This window comes from Lates calcarifer, linkage group LG13 (assembly GCF_001640805.2).
Source record: "Lates calcarifer isolate ASB-BC8 linkage group LG13, TLL_Latcal_v3, whole genome shotgun sequence".
In the NCBI taxonomy this organism is placed as follows: domain Eukaryota; kingdom Metazoa; phylum Chordata; class Actinopteri; family Centropomidae; genus Lates; species Lates calcarifer.
The window spans coordinates 12712692-12740650 of NC_066845.1; the positions used below are offsets into that span (position 1 = coordinate 12712692).

At 39.9% G+C, this 27959-nt stretch overlaps 1 protein-coding gene across 1 annotated transcript in view; it reads left to right on the forward strand.

The window, feature by feature from the left end:
- Positions 1 to 27959, forward strand: part of LOC108878472 (E3 ubiquitin-protein ligase HERC2) — a 286295-nt gene that overhangs the window by 2223 nt on the left and 256113 nt on the right. Inside the window, exons 2-3 of the mRNA XM_051075311.1 lie at positions 585 to 764; positions 2881 to 3064. Of these exons, the coding sequence (XP_050931268.1) occupies positions 705 to 764; positions 2881 to 3064 (244 nt within the window). The 5' untranslated portion in view covers positions 585 to 704. The remainder of the gene's footprint in view (positions 1 to 584; positions 765 to 2880; positions 3065 to 27959) is intronic.

Here is a 27959-nt window from a genome sequence, read left to right on the forward strand (position 1 = left end):
GTATATAGTATGTTCACACTGGAAAAGTGAAAAAAGTTAGTTATACTTAACTAACTACTGTTCTCCCACAAGACAGTGCACAAAGGAAATATGGTTGATGGTGAGACCTCTCCAGAAAGATCTTGGAAAATAGAAATAAATAATCAGCACTTTTTCTTTGTATTTGTATGTTTGTTGTACTGTATTCTGTGTATTTTTTAAAGTTAGTCTGCTGTGACACTGTGCACTGATAATAGAAATCCATGTCCCATATCATATCATATTTTATAAAGTGATATAACAATGTAGTACATACTGTATAGAATTAGTATGTATGGATTTGGAACACAGCTTTAGACTGCTCAAGTGTGTTTATCCAAAAGAAAAGCTCATCATTAACTGTGATTAGATTAACAATACAAAGTTTGTTTCTAGCAATCTAGTACTACAAACGCAGTCTTCGGTTCACTCTTTGGTAAATGCAACTCAGCAATACTAAAATCACCACCACTGTGTGTGTGCATGTGTGCACCCTTCTAAAATGTCACTCTTGTCACTTTCAAAGTTTGCCACAGTTAAGATAATAATATGCTAATCTCAATCAGTTGCTGTGCTGTCAACAGAAGGTGCTATGGAGACAGTTACCCTGCAAGTGTGTTGACTGCAACCATGGGAGGAGAAGGAAATGAAGTCAGGGCCACAAGAGAACAGGCCAATGTGAGAAAATGAAGGGACACAAAGACGACGGTGGAATGAAAGCCTCTTGTCCTTTAACATTGGCACAGGTTAGTTCCTGGTAGCTGAGTGCTGCCAAGTGTGTTTCTGCGTTTTTGTCTTAATGTTGTGTGTGTTTAGCCTACAGAACTACAAACCCAAATGGGTCCTTATGATCTGTGTTTAGTCTCATATTTTATGGTAATGTAAAAGTGGACAAACAGAAATAATTTTGACCAGAAAATATGTTACAGTGCTAAAAAGATGTGAAAGTATTGTTACCCAAAGAGATAATTAATGCATGAATTTTTCCTCATTATTAAAAGTTCAACCATATTAGCTTCAAGTCCTTTAAGGACTTGAAGCTAATATGGTTGAACTTTGACCTTTTCTTTCAAATATGATGTCTTAAAAAAATCCCTTAGATGCTGTTAACAGCTTTGGTTTATTTCATGCTTCTATCTGTAAGGTGTGATTGAAAGGACATTACATGTCATGATCCCCCATTACAGCTTAGTTTTCCTTCAAATAATTTAAAAGTCAAGTCAGTAAAAGACAAAACAGTCAGAAAATGGCTTGAACAGCAAAAAAGCTAAACCTCAAGCTAGGTAAGCTTAGCAGAAAGAATTGCAGAGATGTTGGTAAAGCCGTCTAGCCAGTGGTGTTTCAGCCATTATTATTATTTTTTTGTTTACTGAAATATGTATTCATTTCACCCCCCACCACCATCAAAATATTGTCTAATTTATTTCAAAATGATCTGGTACCCCTCTCCCTGATTAGTGAATATACAGGTAGCAAATCATGGCAACAGTTTAAGTGACAATCACTTGTGAGCAGGAAACATATGAGTAAGTGTGGCAGAAATATTAAAGTAATTAAAACCAAGAAAAGTGAGCAAATCAAATCCTGCTTAGGGCCCTCATTAAGCTAAGGACAGGCCTGCATGCTTTGAAACTCATCTACATAAGACAGAGATGAAACTGGCTGTTAGGCAGTGCCTGATTACATTTGTCCATTATGGACTGTGGAGGGCCATCTGTAGCATAACAGCAGATGCAGCGTCATAGACCTTATTACTGCAGTGCTGCTTGTTTTGCAAAGTTTCTATGAAATTTCACAAGAAGTAACTACTATTAAACAGCCAATGTGAATTTTAAAATGTTGTGCTGAAATGCACACTAGGTGAAAGTACTATTATAACAGACTTGTTCTTTTGTAATTGATCTATTAATGGCAAAGACTTAAATCACATCCCTCAGTAGAAGCTCATTAATCTATGCTGTGTATGTGCTCCTACTTGGATAGGTTGTATCCCTGCATTGGGAGAAAGGGTGCCTTGGTCAAATCCAGTCTTTATTAAGATTAATGAACAGCTTGACATTTTTAGTCCTCTGTCTGAATCGATAATTTTAATACTCATGAGGGCCAATGGGGATCTAAGCTTGCGGAACACACACTGTGGCCACAGGGTGCATGTTAAATGTCCAAGTGGTAATCAATGCAAAGAAATTAGCTATTGATCTCTTATAGTTTTGTAATAGGTTATCTATTGGTTTGCTCTTTCGGAAAAGTCCAATATCAGTCGGATGGAATTGTGCTGGTAATATTGCTGTGGGTGTGTGTGTTTCCATGTATGTGTATGGCTACACGTACACACAGCTTCCACGTTTGTGTTTGCATGTGTGTGCAGGGTCACATTCTAATTAGCATCGAGGGCATATTGTAAATAAACATGTTGAGGAGAATATTGGTGATCTGCGTCAGATCCACAGTTCATTACAAATAAATCTTGGAACTTAAGATTTGCTTTATATAGGCTTAATGCTGGCCAGAAAGACAGTATTTTTAAACAGCTATTTTAATTAAAGCACTACCATTATTTTTCATCATAACTGTCTGCGAGACCACATCTGTCATATACAAATAGTGACAGATTAGGACTGCTATATCACTTGAACATCTAACAGTATATTTCATATGCTTATTGGTGTGTGTGTGAGAAGTGTACATGTAGGTGATGAATGAATGAAAACTACTGCTATATCAGTACTAGTTCAGTTCAGTAAAGTCCTAATCCTAATCTGAATTCTTATTTTAAAGAAAACTGATGTCATGAAAACACACAATTCTCCTAGATGAATAGAATAAAATTGAAGTTGTCTTTTCCTTTTTCTCTGTTCCCAGGACATGCAGTGCAAATTGGATATGGATCTGCTTTGCTGGGGTAGTGGGGAACTTGGCCAGACTGGATGTGGCAGACCAGGGGACATCGGTCCAGAGGAGGCCCATCTGAGAGAATTCACAGGGGCAAGGCTGGGCACAGCGAAGCTGATGGCATGTGGATCCAGTCATTCCATTGTGGTTACAGGTACGGCTCCCGGTCCTGTTGTACACTATAGAGTCTGTTAACTTTATTTCACACTGGATGTCTAAATGAAATTCCCTGTTTTAGTATATGGTACTAAGCATCATTTTTGTGTGTGCCTATGGTCTGATGCAAGTTTTATGAGGGAAATGCATCCTTTCAGTCATTTATCCAGTTCGTTTAGCATAACTCCATTAATACTGTATTTGCTGCTCACATCAAGGTTTTTTTTAAATTCAGCATCATTAAGTTTGTTGTGCATATTCAGTGTTATGTTTTGGGATTGTATGTCTTAGAGGGTCTTGCAGTATTTGGAAGTTACTGGAATGAGCTATAATCACCCCTCTTATATAAACCAGTTAATGCTGATGTTGATTTTCTGAAAGCCATGGTTATCCAGTGAGGCTTTAGAATGTTTACAGAACAATACAGCTTAGGGAGACATTTGAGACATCAAAGGATGTGAAAGCAACTAAGCTTATAGCATCCATTAGCAACCACCATACATGCTGTCTGTCATTTGTTGGAAACGTTTGTCCATACTGCCTTGCAGTTCAGTGAGTGTAGGGAGTGCATATACAGGGCCTAGAAAACAGGTCAGATGGCACAGTAATGGGATACTCTGTATAGGTTTCACACACTCATAATGTCATATATGTGGGGTTTACACATGACATGAAGGTGTCATCCACCCTGCCTATGAGGTAATACTAGCCTTCTTATTTGCCAATTTGATAGAAACCCTGATGACAGGAAGAGAGGAGTATCTTTTAGTACATTAGCTGGCAGTAGACATAAAACAGTAGCCTAGATAAGTCTTATAGATCACCCCAACTCAGGGATCCTATACCTCTACCATCATTACAGGGAAAAAAGGTGACATTTTTGATTGATTAAAATGGTGCAGGCTAGCTTAGGCTAAATCATGTTAAGTGATGTGACATTGCAGTTTCACATATCATATTTCTGTCAAGACAATGATGGTGGAAGGCATTGTCAAGGCATGATATCTGACAACAGCAAGACATCTGGAGGGACTGGAGGAGATTTATGGAAGGTTTTAGTGGTCTGAGGGAGATGAGAGAGAGTAAAAAGTGGTCCTTTTTTGTGCATTGTCACTTCCCGAGTGACTGTAAATTTTACTTCAGTGCTGTTGGGAATTGGAGACATTTACACATCCTGACAAATTGCCTGCTGTAAAAGTATTTACTGGTCTTGTCCTCCCTTTATTCTTGGCCAGCTCGCAAACACGTACCCCCCTCACAGACACAGAAATATTTACCCACAGCAAATTTATGTGACACACGTTTATGTGGCGTACCTGAGCTCTAGCCCAAGATATGTCATAATGGTGTCATGTTGAGAGCACTGGTCCGCTGTTAATGTTTTAATAGAGGAGGTCTTGAGTAGGTCATAATGGTTTTATATCAGCCATGTTGTCTCCAATCACTGGCTGTTTGGCCCAGTCAGCTCAAGGAAAGGCTTGTTTATGGGAAATAGCTTGTATGAGAAATCCATGATGCACGCAGAAGGGCAGAGAGGAACTATACTTGTGTAACCCATCGACACACACAGGATGGCATCCCCAATGATTATCATCAACAAACATTTGGTGATCTACTGTAATTGACACTGGCCTTAGGGTTTGTTGTCATGGCAGCCTTGCACTGTGTGTGAATAGTGTGTCTGTTGGTTTTGTATTTGAGTTCTGATTGCAAATGGGACGATGAATAATTGGTGTCTTTTGACACATTTTGAAATGATAATAACTTGGCTATTATGGAGCTTATTTTATAGATTTACGATATAATTACATTATTTGTTGATTCATTACAAATTATAGCCTGTAAATTGATATTTAGTTTGTAGTACATGGATCTTGTCCTCAGATAAGGGTGGAATGATTACCTTTCAATAAACTTTGTTTCCCCTGTGGACTTTTTTGTCCATGTTCAAATATTGCTCAACAGTTTAGAAAAGCATTATAAATTGTGGCCACTGGGTGGCACTGTGAGACTGTCAATAAGAAAGTGCAGCATGGGAGAGTGGATGGGGGCAGGAGGGAGAAGGGAGGCCCACACTTACCTCACACTCAGACAGAGCTATAATTTACTAATAGTGCGGGAGCCGCCATTGCTGTTATCTTTTAATAGATTTGTACGGGGGAAAGCAGGTGCCTGTTGTTAATGTGTCCAATTGCCCAAGTTGCCTACAGAATTTAGGGCATCCATCACTGTCGTCGGCGGTGACACCCTGTCGTTCTACTTCATGCGGTGGGCCGGCCGGGCTGGGCTGGTAACAGATGAGGCTTCTCTCTCCTCCAGACGCCCACAGTCACACAGAGACGACCGCCATACGTGCTTGCACATGCATACACACACAAAAACACACGCAACTATACCACATTCTTAGAGGGCAAACTAAACTCATACCCATTGCAACAGGAAATACATATATTTATAGTATATACATTAAATGTTATGAAAGGAAAAAGAAATGGACATTATTACTTCTAAAAATGTATATCTAAAACTTTAGTGGAGTAAGCGCTATTTTGGAGAAAGAAAAATGCCATTAAAAATTAATCTTTGTAAACTTTGCCCTCGGTGCTTTGAGTTCTTGACCTTCCAGCTGCACCCTTGAGCATAGTCAGGGGCACCACGTTGCTTGCAGGTTTGCCCTCCGCCCTGGAAAACACCCTGTGCAGCTGTGTTTCTTTAGACCTGGGTTGAGACTTGGAGGGTATACAGAGGTGCTTGCTAATACCTTGTTACGGCTGTTTCAATTGCTGGGTCTCAGTGAGGTCAGTGTCAGTACTGCTTTCGTTCGAGGCCCTTGATCTGCTGGATGTTGGAGTAAGCTAAGGACTCATGTGCTTGCCGTTTGTGACCTAACTTGATTTTTCTACAGGAGGCTTTACTGTTGTGAGTCACATGGACTGTGCTAGAAGTCAGATGTCTTTGGTCAGAAATGGTTACTTGGATTTTGTTCTGTGAATGTTGAAACCAACATGTTGAAAAACCACTAAATAATAATTTATACATAGCGATTTCTTAATAAAAGCTTCAAGAAAAAAGCAGAGTTGTGACAGGAGATGTCAGAAAGTGAGTGTACTATTCCTTAAAGAAAAAAAAATGTTGGACTGTGCCGGGGTTTGGGTTTTCCTTTCGTCTATATTCCCCTCTGTTTTTTCTTCACCTCTCTTTCCATAAGAGTTATGAACCTTGGTTAGGCTGTGGTGTCAGGTGTTAAACAGCATATGAGGGCTATGACCCAGCTTCCTAACCCTCTCTTCCTCTCTGACATCTCTCTTAACATAAAACAGAGCCCTAACTTTCACAGTAATTGTAACCATCATGTTACTTTTGTGCTGTTTTTCCAGTGTTTCCTCCTGCATGCTGTTGATAAGCATTGCTCCATTTATGTGTTAAACATTCCTCAGACGTTCCCCTCACTCCTCAGCTGTGAACACACATTCCTTCCCCAACCTAAAACAACTTTAAAAAATTTATTGTAGTAATGTAATGACATCATGCACCTGTTAGTAATAAAGAACATAGTCTGGATTTTTTAAAGTACATAATATTATACCATTTGTCAGTAAAAGCAAGTATTGATACATCCTCTATTCTTTGACTCATCATAAAAATCCCTCTGCAAACACAGAGAGACACATAGCTCCATCTATTCAGTTTAATGATGTCCATTAAAATAGATTACAGCAGACGTAGTTTTCTTTGAATTACTTGGTCTGGAAATCCAATACATTTTTAGAAAAAACAAAAATCTTCTAAAGTAACAAGACTGGACAATTGACCTGCCATTGCTCCAATCCTTATTGGCATTCAGGGCACAGTTGTATCTCTCAAGAATCAAAAGGATAGAAAAAGTGAGAGAGCTATAGACAGAGAGACAGACAGATGGAGACACAGACAGAATGGCAGGAAAAAAAAATCCTCAAGGTGCACACATGAACCTTCTTTTTGCCAGTCATGACCAAGGTTTGCCTTGAGGATAGGGTTCATGCAGACTGGAGTGGCTACTTCTGTAAATGTATAATTCACTTGGACTGTCAGGAAACTGTGTTGTTAATATAGAGACCTATTTTCTCATTTTCTCTTTCTTCCCGTCTTTTTTACAAGCCATCTATGCCCGTAGGCAAATGCACCTTTACCTATGTATTTTATTGTCTTGTTTAATGTTTGTCAAAGAGTGCAATACTCAGAATAATTCTAGGAAAGTATTGGCCATCCCCCTGCATGACAACTCCAATATGTCTGCTTTGTACCCAGCACTGAGGGGAGCTTTGGTAATAATTTGCCGTTTAGCTGTGTTGATGTTTTTCTACGATTTCCCAGTTGGGAAAGGTGAATGAGCGGAAAAAAGGGGGGAAAAGGGGAAAAATAACCCCTGTCCTTGCTTCTCTCCCTCTCTCTCACTCATTGCTCTTTCTCTCTTTCTTTCTATCTCACTCTCCCCCCTTGATCTCTGCTAATTTGGTTGAGCAGGTTGAGCGTTTAGTTTTGCACTCAGTTGCTTTTTAAGGTTAATCGTAGGACAGAAGTGTTTATGTTGCTGTAATATGGGCTTAACACTCTCAGCGAAGCATGGAGCACTTGAAATATGTAGTTCACCATTCTACTGCCCCCACCTCTCTTCCTCTTCCTCCTCTGCCTCCATCCCCCCAAAAAAGAAAAGACAAACCTTATGCAGAACAAAAGATGGGGGAAAGTCTTGCCAATTAGCAGCTAATGAGACAAGCTTGTGAGGATATCCAAATCCTCAACATGTTAACATTTACGTCCCCTCCCCATCTCTTGAGTCCTTCAACCTGCGCCTCCCCCATCTGCCCTTGCACCCAGCCTCTTGTAAGGCAGTGAGGGCACCTCTGAGGCCCTCTGTGTGATTATTCACACATGGCTGTGGCCCTGGTGCTTTGAGCGGCAAATAAGAAAGGAAGAAAGAAATGCCTTACGTATGGCTAATGTAAAAATGCTCAACTGACACATGGCCAAGGCTCTGTTCTTATTTTTAATTTCATTTTTCCCTTTCAGCCCCCTTCCACCCTGCATGCACTAACTCCTACCCCATCTTCTATAGATAGATAGATGAATAGATCCAATGATGCATGCTGTTCCTTGCCATCCGTTCTCAATTTTCCTTAATATAGTAAAGCCAGGAATTGGGTGGGTAGGTTGTGGTTGGGAGGCTGGTAAGGGAAACACATTTGATAAGTGAAAAATAATATGCCAAGAGAAAAACCAGTCATCTCAGTTGCCTTTGACATGCCTTTTATCAGAGATGTCTGTGTTGGAAGTGAAAATAAAATCTGCTTTTGTAATAGAGATCTTTGGACAGCCTTGAATGATTCGCCACTACTCTTTTCCGGCCTCATTTTCTCCAGAGCAAGTATCGGGAGTGTGTTTGGAATCTCAGTGGGGAAAATCAAATGTGAGTTGGCCTGGAAGTGTTGCAGTAAACAGTGAGAAAAAGCAAACACGGGGCCAGATCAGGGAATATCATGCAGAGTAATGTTTGGACTAAAAAGAAGAAATGTGTAATGGAACAGCACAAATTCCACTCTCCAAAGGGACTTCTAATTGATTCTGTGCTTCATTACTAGTTTTCTCAGGGAGAAAAACGGACATCTCACTTCATTATGAAAACAGAGCAATAGACATTTAAATGGATGCCATGGTGATTATTGCGATACAGTTCTCACAGCATTTGGCAGCAGATGATTGCTTTATTGCTTTAGCTTTTTCTTAAATTGTATTGTTTTCTATGAAGGTAGCAGGGAGTAGCAGTTTGAATGCAACCTTAACCCTGACTGAAACAATTAAATGAAAGCAGAGAACTGAAAGAGAGAGGTTTGGGAGCACAAAATAATCCAGGGCTCCACTTGATATGTTATTTGTCGGGGGCAGTACATTTGTGCATGTTAACTAACTGTGCCACTGCACTTGGCCTGCTCATAATAGGGTTCCAGCGCAAACATTTTCTCTCAGGGATTTCTATTATTAATTCTGTCTGAACACATCCATAAATGAATAATGAAATAAATAATGAAAACCTTATTACTTTTGGCAGCTGGGTCATTTCTCGTTTCCTGCTTTTTCCTCCGCTTGTTTCCTACTAATTAACTTTCCAAGGAGTTGTCCTCTTTTTCACAAAATGAATTTCATCAGTATGGTAGGCCACTGAAAGTGTGGGTACACAGTCTTGTGAAGAGACAACAACCAGAACAATACACAGGTCCTTCACTGGTTGCTTGTCATTTAAAGGAATTAAATTAAGTATTGTTTTGTCTCTTATTTTGCACATTGGTGGTTTTGTAACAACAGGTGGATTCAAATATAGCATTGATAAAGTTGCTACTACTCTTCTAATAAACAGATTTAAGTATAAAAATTTGAAAACCTTGAGCCTCTAACAAAATAATGTGTACCTAAACATTCATATTACTGACCACTGAGCCCCAGGAAAACATTTTATGGGTTTGCTTTTTACAATAAAGTGTGAAACGGGAAGCGCTTCTAGCTATATCTTATTTGGCAAATCAAGGTTCCTCCCTCCATTTCCAGCTCTGCCACCACTCATCTCCCTCTTTTTCAGATGCCTGCCCTATGCCCCGCACCATGCTGTTAAAGGCTTGTGGTGTGGGACAGAGGCTTGGCGATAAGTAACCCTCATTTAATATGGATCTTAAAGAGGGCAGTAAAGCTAGAGCCTTAGTAGAAGCCCCCCCTCATCCCTCTGGCATTACTATATAGATGACCTCTCTCTCTCTCTCTCTCTCTCTCTCTCTCTCTCTCTCTCTCTCCCTCTCTCTCTCCCTCTCTCTCCCTCTCTCCCTCTCTCTCCCTCTCCCTCCTCATTAGAGTCATTGCAAACTCTTTCAAACTGCTCCTTCCCTCTCTCTGCGTTTTACTGTTAATTAGTTTGCTTTGTAAGGTTAGACGTGCGGACGGAGCAACTTTGGGAGTGTTTGGCTGCCATCTGTGTGCATATGGCTCTAACTATGTACAGATGGTGTGTGCTTACAGACAGGTTGCTTCTTGTGAGGAAAAAAAATACGAGAGACGGTTTTGGTTATTTTAACAAGATTTATGGCCATTCTCACAGGTAACTGTTTGAGGTGTAATGATTGTTAGTCAGCTGTCAAAAAAGGATGATTTAAGGCAAAAAATAAGACAGAGAGAATGTGTATTTCTTCATTTCCACATCCTCAGTGATGAATCCTTTGGAAAATTTGTGAATTCCTGTAAAAGTTGCTTTGTTAAATTTTTAAACTGTGAAACATATTGAACCAATTGTGTTGCGGCTACTTCAGAAAAGCGCTCATAATTTGGCCAAGTTAAAATACCATTAGCCAGTCAGTGAACCAGTGAACCAGGTAAGTAGAGAAAAAGGCAGAGATTGACAAATAATTGCTTGACAAGGTCACAAAATTAGCAAACATAATCAAATAAGGAGCTGACTGAATTATTTATGGTTTTGGTTTCCAGCAGAGCAACATCATATGTAAATCCCCATTAAATTTCTCAGTTTAAATTTTACATTCAGTAGAAGACAAATAACAAAAAACAACAACAAAAAAAAAAACACTGGGTACTCACTATTTTAGAATTATACAACTGGTGCCAGGTTGCATTAAAACATGGCTTTAACATAGTCTACTACTTTTTTTTTTTTTTTTTTTTTTTTTTTTTTTTTTTTTTTTTTGGGTGACTTCTTGGCCTGACTGCAAGGTGCCTCTTGCTGGTGGGAAACCTGCCCTTGTCAGTCGCAGTTCAGTGGCTAATGCTCTCTACTGGGCATTGTGAATGACCCTCCCACAATTAAAAAAGGGTTAGCAAAATTATTGTTGGCCTCCTGCCACATACTTTATGTGACTTAACGGTGGTCAGAGACGGATTGTGGGCCCATATCCCCCAAAACGTGACTTTTTCTATCAACTCAGCTCTCTGAAATTGCTTAGTGTAATTAGCAAATTGAAGGAAACTTGGGGAGAAGGAAGTCTTGCTATAGATGAGGACACAGAACAAAGACTAGGTTTAACTCAAATATAGTGTTCATAAAAGTTTATAAAGTTGAACCTTTTCCTTGCAGTTTTTCCACTGATACTGTAGAAGAGCTGCATCATATGTCCATCAACATGATTTTTACTAATTATACTGGTTAAAACATGTCCTGTTGTTGTGTAGTGTTTCTGGTTAAAAACATGTTTCCACAGTTTGGTAAGTAAAATACCAATAAGAGTATTTTCATTTGGTTAATCATAGCCAGTACTTTCAGGTAGTTGATCTGTCGGACAGTAATGCATGCTTGAGAAGGACATGAAAAGCATGCTCTTAGCTATTCAAAGCGAATTAGAGATGAAAGTGAGAAGTGTACATGTAGCTAGATGTGAGAAAAAGATGAGCATTTTCACAGTAACGTAACAGTTTTGTCAAACACCATCGAATAAAGGTTTATTAACGATTATAATTTGCTGTGCTGACACCTTTTTTCATGATGAAATGGAGTGTTGAGGCTGGGCTGAGAGGTATTGCAGTGCAGTGTCAGCATTTATGGAGTCAGTTAGAAGAGAATCTGTCATTTCATTAGATTTGCAACAGCATTATTCATTATCATGTACTGACGCATGTAACTTGGTGAGACAGGTCACAAATAATATATATAGACATTTATGCTACTTACTGCTTTCCATGCACAATTGTTCAAAGTACTGGAAAATAAGAAAGATATGATATTTAATATTACAAGATGCAGCCCATCTCTGCAGAATGCTCACCTTGATTGAAGTCATAAACACAAACCTTTTGTCAAGATGTCATAACACTGCTTACTAATGACTACAAATGAATACAGCTATTTAAATGTATAAAAACTCATTTGCTACAGCTACACAAAATTGTTCAATGAAAGCCGCCTTCTTTTGTCTTTCCTTTTTAAAACCTCAAACCCTCCGCATGAGTGAAGAGGATCCTCTGCAAACGTCTGAGAAAGCAGCCAAAAATACCAGGGAAAAAAGATTGCTTTGTTCATTTCTTTTCCCTCCTCTTTCTCTCTTTCCCAGTCTCCCCAAGGTTCTATTAGGAAATAGATCCCAGGTGTTCGATAAGCCTGTAGTGGACATGACAGCAGTGCAATCAAGTGTATAAATTTAATTGCAGGCTCATTTTGTGCCGTTTATTAGCCGTTTAGGGGCACATCGCTCCACTTGAACCCTGTTATTGCCAGACAGAACAGCTGTTTGGTTCCTTTTTAACTGTTTGTCTCATTGCACAAGTACATACTTAAATGCCAAACGCAGCTTATGGGAAGTAGAAATTATATTTCAAAATGCATATAAATACATATATTTTATCATGCATTTTTAAAATATATTTTATACCATTTGATGAAAACATTCAAATTAATTAGGCAACAAAAAAAAACAATAGCCCACAATATTTCATTTGAAGGATTTTGTTTTTACTGGATAACTAAAACACATATGTTTAAACAACAATGTGTTTTGTATGCTAATTTGTCTAAATTGTCTGAATACATAAAATATAGAAATAATCTAAAAATACAAGTGCACTATTGTCAGTTTAAGTTAAACAGCAACACACTCCACATGAATTTAGTTGACCACACACACACACACACACACACACAAAATAGTTAGTGAGTTATTTTGCGCAGCTCTTGTGGCTTTTGCTGATCTGGGTTAGACTGTCCTCCATCTTTGCTGCCGGACGTTGCCACACACCAAGAGGCCTGCAGATGTACTAGCTTTGGTTGAAACCTACTTCTGGTGCGACACCCCATTAATAAAAAGCCTAGAGAAAGCTGTGTTAATTGTTACCATGCACTCGGCCCGGTATTCCTATAAATCACCTGACTAATTGCAACAAATTGTGGGCTGACATTAAGCTATGATTTCGAACCGGCAAATATTCATCAACATTGCAACTAGCCCTATAAAACACCAGAGCCGGCCATTTCCCAGGCCAAACATATATCTACCATCTAACTCCCCCATTATTTATGGATCTTTCTTGTCTTCAGCATTTAAGTGCTGATGGTGAGTGAATGAGACGCCATCTTGTATATTTATTATGTCCCTGGATAAAGCCCAAGTAGTGGCAGTCGTATGACCAGACATAGACCTTGTTTTCCATATTACCGTTGGAGCCTGGTGTATTGGGCTCACTGCTCTATATTGATTACTGTGTTGCCTGTCATAACAGAATTACCTTGAAGTGTTTCTGTAAATCCAAGTCTGCTTAGAGTTAGATTGCAAAGAATGGAGCAATAAAAATGTACTTTATCAGTGTATATCTGACATTGTTAGTCCTTAGAAATAATTAGCCTGAAATTAACTGCTTAAAGTGAACAAAGTCTATACTATTTCTACTCCCTATCACTGTGTTTTTCAGCATTATTTAACAAATGCTCATTACTCCAGTAGGTACTTAGAAAGTGCTTGATTTGTCGCCAGGCAGTCATATGTTGGAGCATTTAACCTCCCATGCAATGTTTATTTCATGCAGACAAAAGGCTAGTTAAATCTCTTTCTCTATGGTCCAACAGGCACCATAACTGTCACTGCAGATGATGAATTTCACAGCCCAATGCATTACTACCACTAATGTTTCACTATCCTGCCAATTCACCCTGGTACTGTTCAAAACACCTACAGTATGTGTCAAAACAGTACTTAATAGGCTGTCCCCCAGGTGTGCATCAGTAGCTAAAGATGTTGGAGCCAAAGGTCAGGATCTGATTTGTTATGTGGGAGTTCACGGGGAATTCTGATGTGCACTGATCAATTCCACACCCCAACATGCACATAAATCAATTCTGTATCTGGAAAGAAGGGACACATGGGTGCATGAGTGCATGTGTGGACATGAACACACATGCGCAAATGGACTCATGTGCAGACTATAGTGCAATTAATCATAAATCTCTTTCAGCAGTATGTGAGCATGTTTTATCCCCTCCTCTTCCCTTCCCTTTTCCCATTTGTCCATCCCTCTGTTTTAAATTGCAGAGATCCTAGCCAGCTTGATAGCTCACAATAGCAGGCACTACCATGGGGGGGGGGGGTGATAGGCTGAAGAAGCGAGAGCAAAAAAATCCTTCCTTTTGACACTGTTAAACATTGACGGGCTTATTACTGTGTTCTCTGATTCAGCTGGATGTGTTCAAGGATCTTCTCAGCGGTGAAAAAGGTCAGCTGCTCTTAGTTGTGCTCAGCTAGAATACTAATACTGTCCTTATTCAAATGATCTGCTCCAGCGCTTATTAAATTGATGGCCCAGGCGCTCTAATTTAATAGTGTTGCAGTCCAGGAGAGGGACACAGCTGCAGTCACCGGTGAATTAGGTGCTTCTGAGGCAAAGTTCAAGCAGGAGCCCCCTTTGCTTTTGGGATGCATTTTTCCCAGCAAATTAGCAGTCAGTGGCAGTGCACAATTAATTAGCGCAAACCAGGAAAAGCTTGTCATTTAATAAGGTGGTTTTTTTCCACTCACACTTCTCCCACACAGAAATATCTCTCCCTATCTTACCATACCTCATTTGCCCCCGTAATCCCTCCCTCCCTTTTTTGTCTCTCTTTCCCTGTCTTCTACTCCCTCTTGTCTTCCACTCCACTTTACATAAACAGAGGGAATTGATCCATTAAGTGGTGTGTTATTAATATCATTTAATGTATGTCTGGTTAAATGAAAGCTGTGGGTTGGATATTTTCTGTGGCGTCAGTTTGAGAGCTCCATCTGGGTTGGCTAGGGGGGAGTAAAGACGGGCCACTTGCTGATGATTTCATCCAATCAATAACCGTGATTGGAGGATAGGTTTAATGGAGGTGCATAGGTGCAGACACAAGACATTTTCAGGTGCCTTTGTGTGCGGCCCTTTGGGTGCATGTGCCTGTTTGTAAGTGCAACGATGCATTGTTGATTCTGTTTGTGTGCATATGAAACCTATAAAGCAGCACTTTTTTAGTGTTTAATTGGACTTCACTTTAAGAGGCAATAAACTGTATGGGATGTGTTGTAGAATCAAGTGGTGTGCAAACTCAGCCAAACAATTACATAAACACCACATCATATTACCCTTTATCAAAGTTGCAGTTGATTAGTGCCAAGAAAAGTACAGAGGTTTGCTTTTTTTTTTGTCTCTGTAGAACTTTGTTTGACCTTAAGCTTAGAATGTGTATTTCACAGTTAATCCTTACCTTTTAGATCATTTTCATCTCATCTCCACTCTGCCCTTTATAAGGACCCAAGCTTGCACATAGCACGTTGTGTCTGCCTTTTTGCCTTTTAATATAAAAGGTAGACAGTAAGCTAGAGGCTACACATGCACAATACACGCACTCAGAATTGCTCACTGATTACAGTATTTTCACTAAAAAGGTGAGTCTTGAAAAAAGGGAAATCAAGACATGTAACACAAGCTGAGTATATTTACATGGTCTGTTTAGCATTTTTATTAAATTACATATTTATATAGAACACAGTTTTTAAAGTTGTTTGTCTTAAACCTTAGGTGCTCAGTGATTATCCTCACTAGCATGGTCTGCGTGTGTAAGAGAGAGACAGAGAGAGAGAGAGAGAGAGAGAGAGGGACAGAGTGAAAGATGGAGAGGAAGAGAAAAAAATGTGCATGCATCTATTTTTATTGATGGCAACGGAAACAGAGGGAAATATGATTTAAAGGATGCCATTTGACCCTCAGAATCTCCCTCCCCTACAAGTTAACAGTTTGCAGTCATTAGAGGGCAGCCCTTTTGTTTGTTAGTCTTAATTTTTTCCATAAAAAAATTCCTCCCACTGTTTTGAATGTTAAATGTTTATTTCAATTTTATATACAGCTTTAAAGCCTCTGAGACTACTGCACAATGAAATGTCAAGAGATTTACAAATGTAGAAGAGGTTGATTGAAAATAAAATGTTCCAATTTAAATGTTGATTTTCAGAATGAATTTCTGCATGCTGGTAATAGGAGGCAGCATAAAGTAAGAGCTTCCATGCTTTTACCTGTCAAGCAAACTCAAAAAGATGGGTGCTTATTGCAGAATCACAACAATGCATATGAACGTGTGCTCCACAAGGATATTTTAATAATCAATGCTTAAAATTATATAAAGAATGTGTGAAGAAAAAAACATGTTTATGGATATGTGTTTGCATATATTGGTGTGCACGTGAGTATCTGTGTTACAGCTCTGCTTAAAAATATTAACTGGTTGTTGTTACCCATTGTAAGAAAATTGTCTTCTAATTGACACATTTTGACTAAGCAATTAGTTGATTTAATACAATAATTAATAATCAATAAACATGGTTATTATTCCAAAAATAAGTTATATGTCAACCAAATGAAGCATTAGATCAAGAATACAAATACATGTCATCTGGGGTTTTAATGTTTATCTGAAAAATCATTTGTCAAGACAGCAGTAAAGACATGGCAAGGGGTTGGGAAGCAGACATCATGTATTTTATCCAACACACACACACACACACACACACACACACACACACACACACACACACACACACACACACACACACACACACACACACGGTCAGACCTCCTTACCATTGTCCTGTTTACAGGTTGAAGGCTGAATGCTGAACATGTAGTACCAGTTAGCCATAAATAAGAGTGGTGGAGCTCTATCAGTGCTGACAGAGGTCTCTTTTCCCCTGCACACACACTCACACACAGAGCCTGGCCCAGTGCCTGGTTGTTCCCCCCCCCTCAACTAATAGACTCTGGTGAAACCAGTCAGCATTGTTGTTCTCAGATTGATGTGACCTTGATGCCGTTTAGTGCAGTGATTTGTTTATTGGCACTTATTTTGATGCATGTGGAAGTGAGCCTTAAAAGCCCCACCACAGACACACAGAGAGAGAGTGAGGAAGATAAAGATGGGGAAAAACAGAGCTAGAAAGATGGAAGGGGAGAAAAAGTGAGGGAGATGGAGTAGAAGAGATATACTCCTGGGGCAGATTACATAATACATCATTCACAAAGCATTGTTGCCAATATGTCTTTTATACTCCTTAAATTGCCGTTGCCATCCCAGGGCCCCCTCTGCACTTTGACAAACACATCACAACACACACAAACATATTGTATTCTCTCTCTGTACAGTTTGTGTACAGTTAGTGGAGTCTATCACAGGCCTCCTGGGATGCTACTGTGTAAGGAGAGGAGCTGGTGCCGTGGAGTACTGTACAGTATTGATGGAGCTGTGTTTCTGTTAGGCAGTGAAAACAAAGTCTCCCTGATGCACAGTGGAGTGTAGGGGGATCAATAGACGTGGAGCGCTTCATTTCCTCAGGCTTCTACTGAAGAAACACTCACTGATGTGTCAGGGCTGCTGCAGTTGTTGCTTTGACATAGAGAAGATACCAAACTATCAGGCTGTACAGTATGAGAGCCGATGGAAACATAGACACATTCCCATATACACACTTTCTATGTGGAGGCACGCATACCGTATGAGGGCAAGGGAAAATGAAAGGTCAGTGTTGTGTGTCATATTGTGCAGTGTTAGAATAACAAGAAACAGGCATGGACTAAGAGGGAAGGGTTTAACTGACACACAGGATATAACAAGGCATGAGCTTGAGTGATGGGGAAGGGTTTGGCCACTACACAGGATGTAACTAGACATGTGACTGTGTGCTGGGGAAGGATTTGGCTTGCACATGGGATGACACAGGGCCAGAGCCTGGGGCAGCCAGGGAGAGTGGAGGGCCCAGCTGTCACCTCAGTCAGCCCCTTCTCTGGGGGCAACTGTCAATCAGCAGCCTCTCATATCGCTCTGTCATTGAAGCTAATTGCTATTGTCAACCCCAGAGACCTAGAGGATGCTAATGCTAGTGCAGTTGCCCTTTTGGAGAGAGAATACTGCCTCCAAACATGAGATAAAAAAATGCAGGAAATCCAGAGAAGCAAATCAAAGGTGGTTCTGATAGAGCATTAATGAGGCATTAGAAAAATTAAAGGCAGGATCACAAAAAATTATCTCAAACAGCATACATCCAAAACCCACAGAGCAAAGGCTGGACTATAAGGGAATGTGGCTGAGTGGAATCACTCAACAACACATAAATATGCATGCAGTTACACAGTCTCTTACATACACGTATACACAAGCACACACTTGCACACAAGCCGGCACACGTATGCACAGAGCAATAGACCTAATGAAAATAAGATGGATGCTCTCTGAGAGATGGGTGGCTGTGTTATTAATTGCTGTCTGTCCCCTCCTACTGATAATGATGGGCTGTATCCTGGAGAATTTGCAGGGAATAGATTTTATTTGGAAGGATTATTTATTGTCTTTCTCATTGGAGGGGTGGTGTGTTTAGAATAGTGAGGGTTTAAATAATGGCCCGTGTGAGATAAGTCCTCATGTTAATTCCTCTTGCACCCCTTCCCTCTCTGGCACCTTCTTAACCACGCCACCCCCATTATATAGATTTATCCGCACAGACAGCGATACTTCAGATGGGATATTTACAGCTTCACTTTTCACTTCTTAATTTAAAGGCAAATGGCAAAAATGTGTTGTCTGATTTGTTGATGGGCATTATAAGCAGTTCTCACAGATTTGTAATCTTCTGCCAGTGGTATTATTGATATTCTAATCCATCATGACTCACTGCTGTTGCGCCAAGTGTCTCTACCCTTTCACAAGTGGACACGCAAATTTAGAGCAATTATTACAATAAAGATTACCATTCTGTCTGCATGTAGAGCCAGTTGGCTGAAACAAAAGGACCATGTCACAGAGAAAAGAAGAAAAAAAGAAAACACCCACGTGGGCGCAGGCGAGTTTGAGTCTGCTGTCTCTCCTCTCCCATGCTTCTTGTCTCTCACCCTCTCACTCCCTTCATTTGTGGGAGTACAGAGGGGGACAGCATTATCATAAGATAACACTGCCCCCCCTCCCCTCCCCAATCACCCCCTCACAACCCATAAATCAGGATGCTGGTGTCATGGCGGCTGGAGGTGTGGTAGCTGTGGTGACACAGAGGATCCTGGTGTGGGTGTGAAATCACTTGACCCCCAGCATTAACCTTTCTGGAGTGAATGGCCGCTGCACTCCTCAGCAGGCTGGGAATAAAAGAGGCCTGGTATTGATTAAACTCTACCGTGTGCACTTGATATTAAACACTGGCTTAGACGCCTGTGTTCCTTAAACCCCTCTTGCTCAACGCTGCTACTGCCTTACCACACTCAAAAGCATACCTATTGCCAGTCATAATGCTCACATGCCTGATGTCTCTCTGCAGATGCACACAAACCCATATAGACAACTGCGCGGCTGGTCATGGCTTTAGGCTGGCGTGCCAAAGGTCACAAAGAATGATGGAGTGAGCAGGGAAGGTCTAGGTCTCCGGGGTGATCAGTGTTTTGTCATCTGGGGTGGTGTTTACTTTTTCTCAGCACAGGTTCTCTTCCCTTCATCTCCTCCCCATCGTCCAGATCGATACCCTGCATCCACAAAGGTCTGGGAGAAGGCATACGAGCATGTGAGTCAGTCAGCACTTACTGAGCTAAAGGCAATCGAGTTTGAAATCTCCCAGGCTGCAGTCAGTCACCTTTTCTCCCACTTCTCAGACTTTCTGTAGTGCAGAATGTAAAGAGCATGGACTGTAGGTAGGCTGATTCCTGTGCAGATATTAAAATGCTATAGCATATTTTAAACATACAATATTTTAAATTTTTGATTGGTTGTCAGATATGAGGCATGTGCCATACGCAATAAAAAAAAGATAACATTTTAAGCTCTTTAAATCAGTACAGAGTGCATAAATAGAACATTGAGTTGTGCTTGGATAACCTTTTGGAGCGAGCTCTTCATTTGCTCTTTTATTCTTTAATTAACTAAAATGGTTTTCATTCAAGTGGCCATTTAATCAAATGAAATTAAAGAGACTACAACATCACACTCTGTTTGTGCTATGGGTGTCCTGTAACCTGTCAAAAAAAGGGAAAAAAAAGTAACTCAGAAATGAGAATAAATTGACTGTTGTCATAACAATAATTCGGTTTTTGATTTTTCTATTTTAATAACTGCAGATAACAATAAATAATTAAGCTACTGAAAACACATGGACCCGTTTAACAGCTAAAATATTGTTGGTTTGTATTCTCTAATACATTGTATACTATAATACATTGTTAAATGCTAGAGAAGTACTAAAAATTTTAATAAATGAACAATATTTTGTCACATTTATTCACCTGCTAGCCACCCATAAACTCCAGTGAGGTTTCAAATAGAGAGTCTCCGATCTATCGCATACAAGGCACAAAAACATTTCCCATAATGGTGGGCAGGACTTGAACAATAAAATGCATTCAGCTCCTCAGACAAGCTTCACTGGCCTTATAGGCGTACTTTCTCTAAGACTGCCCTTTGATTATAAATGGTCCATCACAGGGCTGTTAGTTCGTTTAGAGGCAATGGTAACTCTGCTACACACACCTTAACCTCAGAGGCAGGACAGGGTCGCCTTTCACAGGGAACGCCAGCATCTGTTCCAGGAAGTGCCCGTCTCGTTCAGGCCTAATTGTCGTTCCTCTATGAGAACGCTGGTAAGTGAGAGCAGGAGGGGGGCTGTCACGTTCCCGTCACATCCCAATGGTCCGGTAAATAGAGCGTGTGAGTGTACCCCCCCCCGCCCCCCAGTTACTGATGGACGAATAGCCCCCCCATCCCTCCCCTTCCCTCCTCTCTGTCCTCCCTTTCTCTGGGTCTCCCCCTCCTGCACAATTCCACTCTAGCTTTCTCTCCCCTTATTTATCTCTACTCTGTCATGTTCTTCACACGAGTAGAAAATAATTAATTACTGCACCCAGTGATGATTTATGATATTACTGACATAATTAATGATACACATCAATTTTCCTGCTTAATTGAAGGGGGCTGCAGAGCCTATCCTGGCACCACGAAAGGCCACTGCCCTGAGAACGTGAAAACACCCCTCCACACTCATACACCCCACCCTCAGGTTACTCCTCTTCCTCTTTTCCCTTTCTGCTTCCCTCACCAGCCTCTCATTTATACTCAAGTGCTACGATGGTGTTGAGGTTTCATCTCCTAGACCTGTTCAGCAAAGAACTATAATCCGTTCCATGTGCTCTAAATAAACCTTAAGAGCTGGACAGTTGTTTTCGCATGTAGATATGCATTCATACATATCTTCGTCTTGTTGAGAGTGTGTGTGTGTGTGTGTGTGTGCGCGCGCGCGTGTGTAGACTCAATAATGGCCACTATGAGTGTGTGTAGGTATACAGTGATATATGATTCATGAAGATGCGTGTGAGGCATATGTAATTCCAGCTCTACCCTCAGGACTAGAGACAACAAGGTAGTGCATGAATATTTGATTTGCAGGGAGAAGGTATAGGATCTATGCACAGCATTTTAAACAGACAACCTAGAATATTCCTCTTGGAAAATCTATACACTCAGGTTTACCATCATGCAAATATATGTTTTTTAATTGTCTGTTCCCTGCATTGTCAGTATTTTTGAAAACACAAGAACAAGACCATATTATATTTTGAAGGGACAATGTTTTGGCCAAGAGATTTTATAGTTTGAGTGTGTAATGAAATTGATTGTTTTAATATGTAAATAGCACTTCAGTTTATTGTCTGTGTTGTCTGTTAACATGGGACATGAGGTTTTATGCTTAAATATTTACCAAAAATATTTGTGTAATTTAGTTTAGACCAACAGTTTTAAGTTGTTGAGAAAAAGAAACTTTACTGCATTTTTTCCCCATTTTATGAGAAATACTCAGTCAGCAACAGTGTGAAAGGAAATCTGTATCTCAAGTTTCTGTGTATATGTGTGCATGTGTGTGTTTGAGTGCAAGTTAGAGAGAGTGACAGAGCCCTCTTACCCACCTCAAGAACAGTGAACTCAATTTGAGAGCTTCCCGGTGGCTCCACCAGCCTCCAGCTAAACGTGTGATCAGGTAGTTTCAAAAACTGCCTGACGGTGTCAACACGCAGAATGTGGACAGGGTGCGGGGGGGAGTTGCGGACTCGGGATTAGTCTCCATAGCAACGGCAAAGTATCCCTGTTTGTAGACAGACAAATTCTGCTACATGTGAAAATGATTGGCAGGTCTATTCCTCCACAGCTGACCCATAGAAATTAGCAAGTAAGCGTTATAATACCCAGCTGCATTGACGGGGTCTCCATACTTTTTAAAGTCCTCTTGTAAGTGCTTCTCTTTTTCATTTGCATAAGAAACATGGCATGCTTATTGGAGGGGGTTTGGGGTTGTTGTGGGGTGCTTTCATATCTTTAGCTTGACGGCTTCTTTGTGATCAAGGGGATTGAGGGGAGGGAGGGTTGCCAGATGAGAATAACTTAATTTCCAAAGCTCCAAGATGAGAGAGGAGATTTGAGGGTATAAGTTCATCATGCAGTCTCACTCAGGCATTAGTGAAGGAAAAAAATCTACACTGTCCGTGTGTATGAGCGTGTGTGTTAGTCTACACATTTATGTGGCAAAGAGATGAGAGCAATGGAGTTTGAAATCTCCCAGGCTGTGTGCGCCAAATGGTCACAATTATCAGCATCAAAACCTTGCTCACATTTGTTGAGACCACACATTTTGTTTTTCAGTAATTTAAGACCACAAGTTAAAGTCAAAAACTTGTTATATAAAAAGAAATATTCAGGATTACATAAAGGAATAGGCACTATAGTGCAAGTCAAAGAATTGCCCCCTAAAAATAAAATCAGACTTAAGTATCCAAACTCTAAAAACATTGTGGTAATGGCCAGAGAACTACAGCGTCTTTGACTGTCGGCACTGGCTGAAGTTCCACCAACAGAGACTTGGAAAGGAGTGCACCCTACACCCACAACTCACAGAGAGATATAACTGGGGTGGGAAAATGAGTCTGTAGGATTAAATCTGATGTCAGTAGTAATAATTCTGGTATGGTTTTAAATAAGACAAAATGTCTTTTATGTGTGTGTATATGTATGGGTGACTGTGGATGCTAACAATGGTGTGTATGAGTGTTTAGGTGACGTATTTCTTTCTTTTTTTCTTCAAATATTTGAAAAGACTTTTATTTTTAATTAAAGATTTTTAAGACCTGCGATTGTTATTCCATGTCAACGTTTAAAGTCAGACAATATAATATTGAGAATGGTTTAAAAGAAAGGGAATATGTTATCAAATGTAGTTTCCTGATCCACACGGTGTGAGAGTAAAATCAAAAGTGTGAAACAAGTAGAGACCTCTGAAAGAGAGTGTGTTTCCTGCCAGCTAGTATTGATTGGACATAATTTCAATTATTGTTGATTCAATCAAAAGGTCATATAATTAACACTAGGGGGCACCAGTGTTCCACACAATGTTGTATTTCTATTGTGGAGACACCACTGGAAAGGAAATTATGCTCTGATAAATTATGTGATTTTTGGCACCACAATGCTCACAAGTAAGAGGAATTACAAAATTATTTTACAAATATTTTAATTAATTTAGACCAATCTTTTAGAATCTTTCAAAATCACTCTGACATAGTACATAAATTTACTTTGGCAGTACAGCAACTGAATAATTTTCTTTTCAGAAGAAGTGACTGGTGGAGAAGCTGGGGTCAACGTAGACACAAAGAAACACTAATGAAAACAATCACCTGTTATCAGTCGTTAACACACTTTTTATTCTCATCAGCTACAGAGAAATCAAAGTGAACAATTAACCAATCAAATTTAATTTGAAAACGTTTCTTTCATTTCATGAGATGATACATAAATCAGAACCAAAATAAGTTTTTGCCTGTTAATCCAATTTTAGCAAATTATAATATTTTATTTTTTAAGAGTATTGTATTTGTTTTTTTCCAAAGTTCCAAGTGTTAAATTAATTTAGAGTTTTCTCTTTTTTACATACTCACCTCAGTTTTACCTCCCAAATTCTTTTTATTTTCTACCAACATGACAACAGTTCATGAGTTTTTAGTTAATAGAAACACTTATAGTTTTTGGCCTTAATGTAGGAGTAATTAACCTTAATATCCATTTTTTTAAATAACTAAGAAAACAGATATTTGATATGTTTAATAATTTAAAGTTCTGAAACGCATTGAAATTTTAAGCCTAGTATTTTAGTTTCTGCCTTGCCTCTGATCTAAATCAAAGTCAACAGGATTTGTTTTCCAAAGTAATTAGTTAAGCAAAAGAAGTGACACTTTAAAAGAATAAAAAGTAAAAAACAATGCATAGCTTGACTTGAATAATTCAGTATTTAATGCAGACTAATAGTAACAGCATTGTAGTAATAGTCACCATTTTCTCTGAGACATGATAAAGAAATATAACAAAACACTATTTGCAAAGTTTAAATCATTCAATTTTTAATTTTTTTTTTTTTTAACTTTTAGAAGTTTATAAACTCATAAAAGTAAAATGAATTAATATGAAATATATACACCAGAACACTGTTCTTGTAGTGGTCAGCTTTAGACAGTGTCCCACTGTGTTTTCTCAGACAAGTTCTTCTTGATGTGATCGTCATCTCAAAGCGACACTTCATCTCCTTTTTCTTTTTGATGCAGCATACTCTTGGGTATTCTACTCGTTGCCAAATGTCGAACAATAAGGAAAAAACCCTTATTTTTAAGCTCTACCGCTCTTTCTTCAAGCTTCACGTCTTTTTCTCTCTCTCCGTCTCTGACACACACACACACGCGCGCACACACACACGTTCACGCACATACACATTCACACACACCTCCAGCTTCCTGAGTAATCATTGTTCAGTGGCTCTGGTCAGCATGTTGTCACCTGTATCCCATTAAGAACATTCTCACCTCAGCACACAATCACACACATACCAAATCTCTCTCCCCCTCTTGCTCTCTCTCTTTCACACACACACACGTACCTTATCCTCTTCTCCACTCACCCGTACTCCTCTCTTTTCCACTATTTGTACCCCACAATTCCACACCTGGTGTATTGCCCTTTTTCCCGACCTATGGTTTGGAGCTGCCCTTTTCCCTCTGTGTTTTTTGCCTTGTATCGGTGAGACCTTGAGAATCACTACAACACCTTTCTAGGCCATTCTGCTTTTTTGCTTTTCATACAGTTTTCCTCTTTGACAATCAGTGGTAGGCTTGTGAGGAGGAGTGCGCAGTACAGACAAGACATCTGCGTGACTGAGGTTCCCTCAGGGGCTCAGGTCATGGGGCATCACAAGCCACACCCTTAACTGCCTCTACCCACACCCACTGGATTGTGATTGGTTATCACTGTGAGGCCAGGGAAAGCCAATTTAGGCTTTTCCTCACTATCCACACAACAGAGGACTATGAATAATGGGGCAAATAATCAGACAAAATAAGTTATGAAAGTAACATAATTTAAAAAATCTGTACTGAGGCAGATCAGTCTCCGTATCCTCAGGCATAAATGATGATGATCAAGTTTTATCTGGCCAAGTGGACAGCACTGTATATTACATATCATGAAATTATAGTTTTCCAAATAAACATAATAAAACCCATTGAGATGAGGTCTGACAAAGTACCTCTAATGTTGAATTTAAAAAAAAGTTTATAACTAATAAAAGAAAAAACAAAGGGATTTTATGAGGTTAAGAAATGCTAATATTTCCTTAGTTTTGTATGAAATGGAGATGTAAAATTTCTTCTCTAGTGTTTTCACTTCAGAGCAAAGCTAGAAATGGCCTTGTGAGGTCAAAAAGGAATAAAAGAGTACAGTGTTCATTGTGTGAGAAGTGTTATTATTTTGCATTCATTAGAATAACAGATTATTGAAAATAGTTAATTTTTCAATTTTGAAGTGATTTTTAAAATTTAATTTCCATTCCCTACACTGTGTTTTCTCTAAATTACAGCTGAAGACCATATTTCTCAGAAGATTTAGTATAACTGTTGAAAATTGTTGTGAATATGGTTATATCTGGGTATGTTTTCACTCTCATTTATGAGTGCTTATTAAATTGTGTGTCTGTGTGTGTGTACACTTGCATACAAACACACTCCTGCATCCACAATTCGGCAGCCCTGCCCATGCCATTGTTGGTTGGGGAGCGGGTGCCCTGTCCCCATCATCTGGTTGTGACACCCGCTCTGCGGGACGTGGCAACTCCCTTAGAAACCGGCAGAGTTCCAATCATCTACATGCCATAACCTTACGGCCGCCTTTGTCCACACCTCCGCCAAGATTCATTTGTGTCGCCCCAGCAGGTCTGACCGCTGAACAATTCCCGGGCGGAGCAGGAGGGAAATACATTTCACTGATTAAAGGTATCTGGTGACTGTTCTACATGCTGTCAGCACACTGTTAGTGTTCCCCCACCCCCAACAACCCCTCCTCTCTCCCACCTCATGTATGTCATCTCCTACACTCCCCCACGGTACTTTTTCTACTTTCTTCATCTCTCACCCTATCCCATGCCGTAATTTCACTATAGGGCCACAAATCATCTCAGAAAGTTTTATAAACACCATGCATATCAATATTTCCTTTATTTATTTATATTGCTTTGTCTGCTAACATGTTTTCAATAAAAGGAAACAAAAAAGTATAACCCAAAGTTGGGGAAAAAAAAAAAACTTGGCTTTGTGCTGGAAAATGTGAGGACAGTTGATGGAGGCAACCTGCAGTGTGAGAGGGGCTGAGTAAAATAACCACTGATGTTGGGTGGGCAGGGAGAACATGATGTGTATGTGTTATTATCAGTGTGTGTCTCATCTCAGTGGCTGTGTGGCCTGACCTTGGGCTTTTTTGCAGTATCCTCCTGCAGCGGCATCCCAGCCAGCTGTAAAATGAAATGGAGGACGACACGCACACAGTAAATCAGAAATAGCCGGGCCACTGTGCACTGTATGTGTTTAAGAGACCCACACTGCAGTAAAGGGGCCTTGCAACAGTAGGGTGAGGAGACCTGTGTAAGAGATACGGGGCATCTCCTGACCCTCGTCCTCAGTGTGATCAAATATCAGAGTTGACAAGTTACAAATGAGGTGCTCCTTGCTTTCTTTTCTTATTTTGCTTTTCTTTCTTTTGTCTTCTCTTTTTTTCTTTTTCTTTCTTTTTGACTTTCTTTCCATTTCCTTTCTCATCTTAATCACTACATCACAGAGCACTACATTAGAGAGGAAAAGGCAGAACTGCATAATAATTATAAACATTTTTTTGCACATGTAGCACTTCTCCAGACCAGCAGGGGACAGTGTTACTTGACATGTACATTGATATGCTTGAACAAATATATGTGCACTGTTAATTAAAGAACAAACATTCTCTTCTTTGTTCTCTTATTTGTTGTTGACTTTGTTCACATGCAAGTTGTAGCCTATTTCACATTATTAGTTTGACTGAACTGCCCTGCCTACGTTGGCAGAAAAAACACAAATACAGAGTGGCCTATAACTTCAAATGACTTGATTGTTCTACTTTCTTCACTAAGTACTCTAGTATATGGGTCACATGTTTTGGAAGGTGGAGATGGAGGGGGTGTGGGAATTGGCACATCTTTTTTTGAACATTTTGCCCATTTCCATTTCAGGAGTCACCTCCAAACCCTAATTAACAGGGAAAGCCATCAAATCAAACTTTACCAATCCCAAAGGTGCTGTCGGCAGGCAACTGGCACAGACGCTCCCAATGCCACTCTCTCCTGCCACCTTTTCCTCCACTGTTAACTCACTCACCAGTGCCAGTGCTTGTGTGTGTGTTGGGAGGAGTACAGGGGGCAGAGTTCAGTGGGAATGACAAATGCTGCTACTAATATGAAGGGCAAAGATCTGGAGACATAAAACCCTCTGCAGGCTAATCAGCCATGTGTGTATTT